The sequence below is a fragment of the Alexandromys fortis genome, unplaced genomic scaffold, assembly GCF_014885135.2.
Source record: "Alexandromys fortis isolate MF-2015 unplaced genomic scaffold, M_Fortis_MF-2015_v1.1 scaffold_12, whole genome shotgun sequence".
Lineage (NCBI taxonomy): Eukaryota > Metazoa > Chordata > Mammalia > Rodentia > Cricetidae > Alexandromys > Alexandromys fortis.
This window is the reverse complement of record NW_026067937.1, coordinates 18,327,229-18,338,633: the sequence shown is the minus strand read 5'-3', so window position 1 is coordinate 18,338,633 and position 11,405 is coordinate 18,327,229. Positions and strand designations below refer to the sequence as shown.

At 48.1% G+C, this 11,405-nt stretch overlaps 1 protein-coding gene across 5 annotated transcripts in view; it reads right to left on the bottom strand.

Moving 5' to 3' along the window:
• Positions 1-11,405, bottom strand: part of Tarbp1 (TAR (HIV-1) RNA binding protein 1) — a 49,517-nt gene that overhangs the window by 7,982 nt on the left and 30,130 nt on the right. For 3 of the 5 annotated variants that reach the window (XM_050146957.1, XM_050146958.1, XM_050146960.1), the window contains exons 20-26: positions 10,691-10,811; positions 9,897-10,007; positions 8,405-8,554; positions 7,856-7,942; positions 5,872-6,068; positions 3,195-3,276; positions 1,268-1,439 (exon numbers count right to left, since the gene is read on the bottom strand). In XM_050146957.1, coding sequence (XP_050002914.1) covers positions 1,268-1,439; positions 3,195-3,276; positions 5,872-6,068; positions 7,856-7,942; positions 8,405-8,554; positions 9,897-10,007; positions 10,691-10,811 — 920 coding nt within the window. Of the gene's footprint in view, positions 1-1,267; positions 1,440-2,820; positions 2,911-3,194; positions 3,277-5,871; positions 6,069-7,855; positions 7,943-8,404; positions 8,555-9,896; positions 10,008-10,690; positions 10,812-11,405 lie in introns of those variants that run through there. The other 2 variants (XM_050146961.1, XM_050146959.1) reach the window with 2 other exon arrangements.

The window sequence follows — 11,405 nt, the reverse complement described above, 5'->3', positions numbered from 1 at the left end:
TCGCTAGATTCCTGAGTTATTGTAGTCAGTGTTGGCAATGTTGGATTCCTTGGGTTGCGATTTTCCTTCTATTACTTTCTGTAGGGCTGGATTTGTGGCTACGTATTGCTTAAATTTGTTCTTATCCTGGAATGTCTTGTTTTCTCCATTGATAGTGAACAATAGCTTGGCTGGGTATAGTAGTTTGGGTTTGCATCCATGGTCTCTTAGTTTCTGCAGTACCTCTATCCAGGACCTCTGGCTCTTAGTTTGGTTTTGTAACTATTCTTTTTGATGTTGTTTTTGTTAATGCGTGTATATGGCCCAAGTGTGTGTATTTGATGTGTGTATGGCCTGAGCATGTGTGTGCGCCACGTACACAGAGGTGCCCACAAAGACCAGAAGAGGGTGTCGAATACCCCAGAGCTGGAGTTTCGGGTGGTTGTGAACTTGTGTGGGTGCTGAGAATGGAATCAGCTGTCTGTGCTTAGCACCAAGTTCTCACAAAGGTCTCTCAACCCGTGGTGCTCTCTCTGCTAGCTGGGTTCCCTGGGTTTCTGCTGCCTGCTGCTGTCTGCTATGAGAGGGCAGGGACCCTGTCTATGTCCAGCACATTGGCTGCCAGCAATGGATCCTCACTGGATGAGTAGATTCGAGATGACGGTCTAAAGATCAAACACTGAACCATCTCCACCTTTCTCAGAATGCTACCCAGAGTCCTGAGTTGAAACCACAGGGCGAGGCTCGATTTTGCAGTTAAAAACAAATTACATTTATCGGGAGGTGCCAGGGCACGTGGGTCAGGGTGTCATATGGACGTCGAAAGGCAGAAAATTCGTGGAATTAATTGTCTCTTACCATGTGGATCAAACTCAGGTACTCAGGCTTGGCAGGAAGCACCTGTATCCAACGAACCATTAGAGAGGTGGGAAGAAAACCAGAGGGCCACAGGAGACCAGAAGAGTAAACTTACAGAAGGCACAGGTGTGGTGGTGTGGGGGAGACTTTAGGGATGCTGGCTTTGGGGAAGCAGTCACAGTGGTAGGTGCAGTTAGAGAAAGTTGAGGGAGGGGCCAGTAGAAGGAGGCCACCACCACAGTGCTATTGAGGTGAGGTTTCTGGGTACACTGAGCCACAGGCTCATCAGGGAAGCCTGACCAGCGCAGATGTTCCTGCTGTCTCTAAGCAGAGGCAGAGATGCAGGTTAGTGAAACAATATCAGGACCCATCCTCAAGCTGTGGTCAGGAGCCCTCACCAATGAACCAGCACAAAATGAAGCTCCCTTACCTCCGTCCTGCTGGGACCAGTCTCCGGGACTCAGCTCACTCAGTGCGGTCCCAGATCGGTACCATGGGGACCCTTCATTGGAAGGGATGTCTGTGAAGCTGGCAAATTTATCCAGGGCGATCCACTCCTCTTCAGTGACACCCGAGAGCCGTGGAAGGGTGTAAAATATGGTCTGAAACAAGAATCGTCAAAGCTAAACATTTTCCCTAGGAAACAAAGGAAAAACCAACATGGACTTTATTATCGCTGGCTCTTCTCCCACGCCACCCTCTACTGCAGGTTCTCTTTGTCACTTTGCCCTAGGACACTCAGGGGTTCATTTAGGTACCCCCAAGAGCAGGCAGGGCCTCTCCTCCAGCTCTTCTAACTACATGTGACTAATGTGCTCTTATCAAGGGCGCACCATGCTTCAAAGGGCAGTGTCACTAACAAGAAATGTATGCCGGAAGGCAGTTTCCTGGCCACCAGACACTTCCCATGCCAGTTCCATTACAGACATCCAGAGCCCGAATCCTGGCTCGATGGTGTAACTCACTGTGTGACCTTCCTCAGCTTCAGCTCTCGTGTGTGTAAGAAGGTAGGATAACTGGTGCCTATGAGGCCACCTTTCTGCTCTTCCCTCTTGAAGAACACTCAGTGATGGAAAGGCACAAGAGAGAAAACCCAAGGAACAGGCCATTTAAAAGTGAAATGGCCCTTATGGCACACATCTCTGTAGGCAGTTTTAAGGCAAATATTGTTTGCTTCAGGCTAGCTATTTTGTGCAAATCTGAACTGATGTCATGACGGAGAGTACTGTTTATTAGGTGGGCCCCTGAGCCCAGCTCAAACACAAAGCCTCGGTGACAGAGTCGGGTAGGGTGTCAGCTCTCTGCACCACAGCCCACACAGGGAGCCCTCACCCACTGCTGCACACAGACCACCCTGCCTGCTGCAGGTAAAAGAGGCGGGAGGGATGAGGGAAAGGAGGAAGACTCAGTGCTTACTGGCTGCCTGGGAAAAGTGGGCGGGGTTCTAGAGATGTCAGGAAAGCATGGACTGAGGGCTCTGGGAGCCAAGGGACACAGACAGTGTGCTATGATATGTGAAAAACCCTAGTATGTTTTATCCCGACAAGAATGGCATGCATGTCGTATGTAGCACATCTCACAATACGCAGAATGTCTTCAAAGACAGCTTTAAGCAAACCATAAAAGAACTGGTTGCATAGTAGCTGATCTAGATTCCCCAGAGAAGCCTCCCAGGCCGGACGTCTGCACACCAAAGCTGAGTAGATAGCACAGGTTTGTTGCTGGAGTTGAAAAGGGTTTAATATCGTCTTATATGTTACGCAAATTTTAAGAGTTTACACAATGGAGTCGTTTATATACTAACTGTAATAAGTATATTTACAGTTCTTAAAAGTACACAAGCACTGTGCTACTATGAGCAAAGTGGAGTACCACTTGAAGACACATACTCTCATCACCCAGAATCAAAAAGGATTAATTGTCATTAACAAGAGATCATTTGTTCTTGCATGGATCATGGGCTTCAGGACAAGAAAATCTCACCTGCACAAAGGTTCTCTCACTCACTTCCTTTTAGAACTCTGATCTCTGTTTAGAGTTAAATATTCCCTTCCAAGGTTTACAAGCCAGACACTGCCAGAGAAATAGAAAGTGAGAATGACTAGCCAGTTGTCACCGCTGAGGTCTGAACCGCGAGCACAGGACCGGAACAGGAGACTAGCCTGTCCCAACCCTCCAACAGCTGGGGCAGGGGAGGGCTAAGTCAGGACCGTGGACAGCAGACAGCCTAATCACAGAATGCTACAGGTCAAGGGACAGGAGACCAGCCTGTCCCAGTCCTCCAACAGCTGGGGCAGGAAAGGGTCGAGTCAGGACCGTGGACAGCAGACAGCCTACACAGGGAGCTCTCAGCTTACCTCCAGACAGTAGTCCTTCAGGGGGTGGAACGTGGAGAAGAAGAAATGGTCCTGGATGCGCTGCCAGTTCTTCCTGGCATTCCTGAGGGGAGGGACAGGAAGTGAGGCAGGACTCGGAAGTCAACAGTTCTGGTGAGGGAGGTCAGTAGATTATCTTTAAGAATACCATCCCAAGTTCATACTCCGGCTCTTAAACATCAATGTATGTTCTGGCTTGAATGAGAATTGTCCCCCATGGCTCATGTATTTGAACATGTGGTCCCCAGTGGGTGGCGCTGTTTGGGAAGGTTTAAGAGGTGTGGCCTTGCAGGAGGAAATATGTCATTGGAGGCTGGCTTTGAGAGTTCACAACCTGGCCCTCCTGTCCGTCTGTTTGCTGATGTGATTCCCTGCTGCCTGATGCTTGCTGTCATGCCCTCCTCAGTGTGACGATCACTTCTCCCTCTGCACCCGTGAGCAAGGACAAACCCTTCCTTCTGTAAGTTGCTTTCAGCTATGGTGTTTCTCAGAGCAACAGAAAAGTCACAAACATAGGGTGACTGGGGATTAAACCCTGGGGCCTCATGATGCTCTGTCCCAGCACTCAGTGTGCTTTTGGTTTGTTTGCTTTCAAGACATGGTTTCTCTATGTAGCCCTGGCTGTCCTGGAATTCACTATGTAGACCAGGCTGGCCTCAAACTCACAGAAACCGACCTGCCTCTTCCTCATGAATGCTGGGATTAAAGGTGTGTGCCACCACTCAGTGAGCTTTTTAAATGGCAACTTTAGAAAGGTTCTCATTTTTGCTTTGGTGTCTTGAGACAGTCTCAGGTTCGTGCGGGTAGTTTTATTTGAACTACAAATAAAACAACAAAGGTTTGCCTTGCTGTTTTGCAGAACCGGGGTTTGAGCCCAGGTTTCCTGCCCTCCAGAACATACTTGTTACTCAGCTAGCCCACGGGATTTTGTATTTTGAAACAGAACTCAAAGATAAACAGAGACTAAGTAATGCTTTTAGAATCATGCAAAACCAACTAAAGGAAGAAAACCCAGGTCTCTTAGTATCAAACAGACACTGGCCAGTAGAACATGAAGAATGTAGAGAGAACAGGCTGGCTTCATACTCAATCACATACTATCGACCAAAGTCACCCATCACCTGCCAGCACGAGGAACCTGTGGGGTTAGGATCCCTGTCTCTGGCTGGCAGTGGACCTTTTTCCCTAGAGGGCAAATCTTACATAAGCTGTGGTTTTCACCCTGAAGGCACACGACACAGCTAAATAGTACCTATCCATTCTCAAAAACCAAGAGCACCAACTATGAGCAAGGGTGAATTCTTAACTCAGCCACCAGGTTGGAAAGGAGAAAGTTGTGTGACAGGACAAGCAGCTTAGAACTGTGCAGAACTTCCAGGCCACGAGACTTCCTGTACTTTACTTTTTAAGGGATTCTCTGCGGAAGTTCCTGGCACGTCACCATCCTCACTGCCTGTGGTTTTGGAAAATGAGTGACATGAAGTACTTTAGACATCGCAAGTCTAAACAGAGAATAATGGACTCCAAAAACCAACTGTATCAAGGGAACAAGTGTCTGCCACTTGCCTGTCAAATGTATTGCAGTATAGGCTCCATCCCTGTCCAGCCGCCGGTGCAATCTCCCAACTCTATCACACTACACTGAGCCTGCTTCTCCTGCACGCTGGCCTCACACCTGTTTATTTCCCTCCCACTACACCAGCCGCCTTGGACCTGCTTCTCCAAAGGCAAGGCCCGTAAGTATCAGTCACATTCATCCTGACTCTCTCGGTTCTGAGCGTCTGGACACTTGTCCCAGGTCTCTCCAACGACCTTCCTCCAGGGTCCCACCTGCCTCCAATCTCTACTTCCCACAACTGCTTCAGGGGCCCAGAAGCCTCTTCCCTTCACTCACCACTTCCTGCTCTTCCTCTGGGAGTCACGGATCATGTTCCCTGAGCCGCAGACAGAGGTCTGTATTTGCCATGGTGCCCTTGATATTCCCATCACCTACTAAAAAGCCTGTGCACTGCACTGCTGACTGCTTGGCAGTCCTCTATCCTGTCCTCGGTTCAACTGAGCCACAGAAGACAGGACCTTCGTCCACATGCTGTGTGTCTGCCTCAGAGGACTCAGGGAAGGACAAGCCTTCAAGGACAGAGAGAATGGAAAACTCAGGATGCCCGGTGCTCACTGGCTATGTCCGTTTGGAATCAGGAGTTCAAAAGATAAGTGATACCATACAAGGATGTTTTCTTGCTTGATAATAATAACAACCTATATGGGATCTCAGCCAACCGCTTCTAGGGACCAGGGATTTTAGGATCAACAGGCTGGGAGAACACAGCTCAGTGCCAAACAGCCATAACCTCACAAAAGAAAGCAGGGTTTGGCTGGAAGTAGGTGACAGAGGGATGAAAGGCAGCTCTGGGGTCACAGCTTCCTGTTGTGCTGGGAACAGAACTGAGAGTTCACAAGGCTCAAATAAAGGATGGAGAGAAAGAATAAAACCCCGATCTGGACTCATCATCAATCTCTAGCTTAGCACTGTCTGTCGCACAGGGCTGACCAAGTCCTCTGTGCCCAGCACAGTGAGACACTGACATATAAGAGGGTCACAAGGCCGCTCCCCACTCCTCCAGGCTCTACGGGGAAGAACAGAGCCATGAGGCATCCTCACCCTGCTCCGTGCATGCTTTCCGCCTGGCTGAGGCTGCACTCAATGACTGTGGTCCAGGCGTCACACTCTTGGAACTGCAGGGCTTTACACAGGTGCCAGGCCTTCTTGAGGGCCACCAGAGCGTAGAGTCGGACGCTGAAGTTGTGGCTCAGACACCACTGCAGGGCAACGGTGAGGGCCTGCTTCAGAACCAGCTTCTGGAAAGACAGACACTGCTTGTGGGGTGGACATGGCAACATGAGCCAGACTGTAAGGCATGGAGGACCGGCAGTACAGCTGTGACCAGCTCTGGCAAGCCTTTCACTGTCCTCACCACAGGGCTGCCTCTTCCTCCTGGGCAAATGAGCCCAGCAGCACTCACAACTGTCTCATGGAAAATGGTCTCTGGGGTCTTCATTTCTTTAAGGGCTGTTGTATGCCCCTCTCCTACAGCCTAAGTTGACAGGGACCTTATGCTAGACTAACACAGCCACTGTGTTCTAGACGTGACTGCACCTGATTACATGCCCCAGGCTGAAGTAGCCTATAGGAGCCCCACTTTTGGAGAACACGAAGTATCCACTTTCCTCCTTTGAGTGTTAATCCCTTGAACTCCCTAAAAACGAACTTGAGCCACATAGAAGCAAAATTGAGAAGTGAGAAGAAGAAAGCCAGGTGTGGGGATACCTGAGGGGATAGCATGATGACCCGAGTTCAGGGTATGCGAGCCCTGTGTTAAGAAACAGAACAAGTCAGGAGAAGACTGCGGGGTCTCCTCCTCAGTCCTCAAGCCTTCTGATGCTCTACCACAGCCTCCTACCCAAGGTCACCTGCAGGACAGGCTGCACTGGCTGGTACCCACATCTATAAGCAATGCTAGGGCTCATACATGGAAGCCCCGGGGGAAGAGAAACTCTAAAGTGAGGAAAGAGAGGACTGGGTATGTGGGCTCCATGTGACCATGCCTAGGTCATGTGACTGACCACTCCTATGTCTGTCTGCAAATGGCCTCCATGTGACCATTCCTAGGTCCATCTGTATACTCTGTAAACAGGCTCCCTGAGACCACTCCTTGGTCATGTGACTACTCCTAGGTCCATCTGCACCAGCCTTTGTGAAGGAATCTCCACAGAGGAGGGGCTTAAGAGCTACTATCCTAGCTGAGGAGTTGTTGACAGTGATGACTTCTACCAGAGGAAGAGTCAACTTTCCTTAAGGGTGTGGTCCCTGATTCACTGCCTACACTCTGGGGGATGGCAGCACAAACTGGACTTGATGAGTTATATTTTTAAAAAAGCTGGGCGGTGGTGGCGCATGCCTTTAATCCCAGCACTCAGGAGGCAGAGGCAGGCAGATCTCTGTGAGTTCGAGGCCAGCCTGGTCTACAGAGCTAGTTCCAGGACAGGCTCCAAAGCTACAGAGAAACCCTATCTCAAAAAATGATAGATAGATAGATAGATAGATAGATAGATAGATAGATAGATAGATAGACAGACAGACAGACAGACAGACAGACAGACAGGACAGGACATTAAGTTGGGAAGGGTGGAACGATGGGGGTAGACCTGGGAGCAGTGGAGGATTCCCATGATCAAAATAGATTGTATGAAATTCTCAAAGACCTGATAAAAATATACGAACAACAACAAAACCTGAGTGGCCAAGAATTTAAACCCTATTTAGATACTTGTAACAAAAACAAAAGCCATTCACACCCACAGGAATCACCCGTGAACTTGGTGTGTACTGGGCGTGGAAGGGGAAGGGAAGGAGAACTGGAGACCCCCACAAGGACCCTTGACAGTTGGGGGTGAGTATGGAAGAGGGTGGATATCATCAAACGGCAATGGATGAAATTCTTAAAGAATTAATAGAAAATAGGGAAGAAACACATTTTAAAGATAACTAATCATGAAGGAAGAACAAGTCCTCCAAACTGACATAAATGTATTCCTTTTTAGAACACCGAGCTCATAAATTCTTCTTGCAAATAATTCAGACTCACCTTTCCCGGGATATTCTGAATGATGATGTCCAAATGTGATAAAACAGATAAAAATGTACAAATGCTTGTTTTAAGTTTTTCTTCACCCTGACAGAAGATGAGGTAGAGACATTATCATTAGGGGCTTAACTGTGAGTAAAGGCTGCTGGACTCCGGGCATGCAGAAGTGGGAGGCAGACTCTGTCCTTTTCCCTGAAGTAGCTTGGGCTTGCCATGTATAGGGTACAGGGCTGGAAACCAAAGAGGAAGGACATCTCCTGTAGCCCAGTGCAATGCAGGCAGAAATGTGGGTATGATCAAATAGCACTGGGTGGCCCCAAATGCACCAAGCCTAAAGGAAAGGAAATCCTGCCTGGGGCAGGAATGGGTTCTGGGGTCAGTACAGAGGGAACTGGAAAAGAGCAAGATAAATAAAGACCCCGGGCAGAGGAGGTGAGGGTCTCACTGGCCCTTGGGACAGTACCCTGCTATTCCATCCAAGGCTGCAGACACAACTCCACACGCCAACCATTTCCTAGTCAGAAGAGTATGAAGAAAACCTTTACTTACGTAAGAAAAACAGTCCCAGAACTTTGGAAGAAACTGAGGGAATTTATGAAGAATCAATATAATAATCCACTCAATAAAATATTTTATAGATGCTTGATTGTTGGTGAAGCCAGCATGGAAAATCTTATCAATAATTCCATTCAAGAAGTTCTGAGGGAGAAAACATAAACTGTTAACACACTGTTCCTATTCAGTTTTAGAAGACTCTCCAGCTGAGGTTGGAAAGATGGCTCAGTGGTTAAGAGCACTGGCTGCTCCTGCTAAAGACCTGCTGGTTCACTTCCCAGAACTTTTACAGGAAAAGGGAAAGATACAGAAGTCTAACAATTCCCCTAGTTACATACCTACTGCATTTCTGTGGGTGGTGCATATGTGTGTAAATATTTATGAGTGTGTGGGCTTCTGAGTACAAGTGTGTGTAGATGTGGGCACGCACACGTGTGGAGGCAGGCCAGAGGGCTTCAGTGTTAGGTGTTTTTCTCAATCACTCTCCACCTTGGTTTTTTGAGACAGAGTCTCTCACTGACCCCAGGCTTCTCCACTTTGGATAGACTGGCTGACCAGCAAGCCTTAGAGCTCCTCCATCTCCACCTCCTAAGCAATAGGGGGTGCCAACAAACCTCAGTTTTTATGTGACCTCAAGTCCCACTGAGCCACCTGTCCCGTGTCCATTCCATCATCCGTGGTTTTGGTTGAACCCCCCCCCCCCAAACACATACTCAGTTATGTGTTTTGTGGCAGCATTCACATGCAGCCTTATTTCACATGTGGACCCCGCAGCACAGAAACAACACCCGGAAGGGGAGCAAAGCTGCTTTTCCTACAGCGTGTCCATCCACCTATCTCTGGCCTCTCAGCTCCACGGCCATCCCCTCCTCAGCCCCAGCTGTTCTCTGGCCCAGACTTCGAGCTCCAAATTCATCCCTCCCTCCATCCTCTCCACAAGCATACTTCTGCCTGAGTGATGGATGATACACGTGTGAGCATCAAGTGGAAAACGATTTATGTAAGTCTATTTAAAAAATAGTGCCTGCTATGTGTTTTTTAAGAGGAAAATCATTCTTAAATATGACTTTTGGTAGGAAAATGGCAAAGATGCTCATTTTTTAGAAACTACTTTTGATTATTGTGTTTGTATATTTATGAGTGTGTGTGTGTATACACACAAAGAGAGGTCAAGAAAACTTTTGGGAGTCAGTTCTCCTTCCATCATGTGGGTCCTAAGGATTGAACACAGATTGTCAGTCGTCATGCTTGGCAGCAGGCAGCCTCTGTCTGTCTGCCTCACTCTCTCAGACACAGATTTGTTGTTGTTTAAACTCTATATAACCATTCTGGCTGTCCTGGAATTTGCTTTGTAGACCAGGGTGGCCTTGAATTCACAGAGATCCGCCTGCCTCTGAGTGCTGGGGTTAAAGGTGTGCGCCACCACACTTGGCCGGATTTTTTTTTTAAATAAAAACAATATTACAGAGCATGAGAACTATCCCACCTGATCAAATCTGGGGAACAGGACAAGCAGCGTCTGCCACACCCGGTTCTTCACCCGGTGCTGGAGGGAGTTCTCATGGTAGCGAGCTCTGGACCTGGATTCTGATCCATCCTGGACAGATAGGGTGGACATCAGGAGTAAGACACCGTGACTGATAACAGTATCCGCGACAACTTCAATATAAGAGGAGTTACAAAGTAACATTGCAGGCGCTCTTTCTGCCCCTTTGTCCTGTTAGATTTTGAATTTGCTAAGCCCAAACAGTCAATGACGCCTCTGGACACAAGATGGCAGCATCCAGCCCTTCTACACCAGAACTTTTCTTCCTGGCCTTCAACCAAGCCAGCCAGGCAGTCCACCTTCCTCCCTTACACTGCTTTTATCAGGTCTTTTTTCCAAGACAACAAGAAAGGTAACTAACACAGCAGCGTTTGAGGGATCCTCAGATCCTCTGGGTGTGCCCTTCCTGGTATTTGCTGGTTTGCTTCATCCCACGCACACTGTGTGGATGCAGCACAGCAAACACAGTACAACACAGACTGGCAACCGAAGTCACACGAAGGGCCAATGGAAGCAAACCAGAGAACCTGAGGGAGACAGGTACTGACTAAGCCCTACCCAGAGTCGGGCTTTCTGTGGTAAAAGGAGTTTAGAACAACTTCCCTGTCTGTTTCCATATCCCTGTCTGTCTGTCTCCACATCCCCGTCCGTCTGTCTCCACACACTCGGTCAAGCACCAGGCTGCAGCCTGGAGAGCAGAGTTGGCGCAAAGCAGGAAGAAGGCTCCTCTGTACCTTGTCCAGGAGTCTGATGGCAAGATCTTCTATAAACAACTTGTGCGACGTGTCAGAGCCATCTAGCAGACACAAAAACTTGACAGCACAGATTCGCACATAATAATCTTCTCTCTTAGTGCTTAAAACATAAAATGAAAAACTATGTTAATATGTTTTAGAAGTAGAAAAATGCATCCATTGTTTGTACCAAATGTCATCACAAGTACCAAGTCCTCTCCTGAAATGTGCTTGAGGTCTATACTTAATGAGCAGCCTTTGCACTGGGAGGCAACAGACCACAACAAGCAAATACCTTACAGGAGAAGAGCACAGAATGGGCACAAATCCACCAAGGATACACACACACACCAAACAAAAAATAAACATGTCCCTATCGATAATGATGTCATAGCAGACCCAGCCCTAGCAAGACAAAGAGGAACAAGAACATGACTCTCAACTCCATAGCCTGTCTCTGCCTCCTGCTATACAGGAAGCGCTCTGAACGCCTGCCCATCTGCAGCAAAGTGAAACCCTCAGTATTTCCAGTCCTGGTTAACTCTTACACAGTATCACTCTACTGTAACAAAAAGCACTTGGCAACACCCACTGGAAAGTATCAATCACTCTGACAAACCAGCCCAGCAAACAGATAAAATAAACAGAGCACAACAAACTAGGCTGGAGAGATGACTTGGCATTTTAAGAGGATGTACAAACTATCCACAAGACC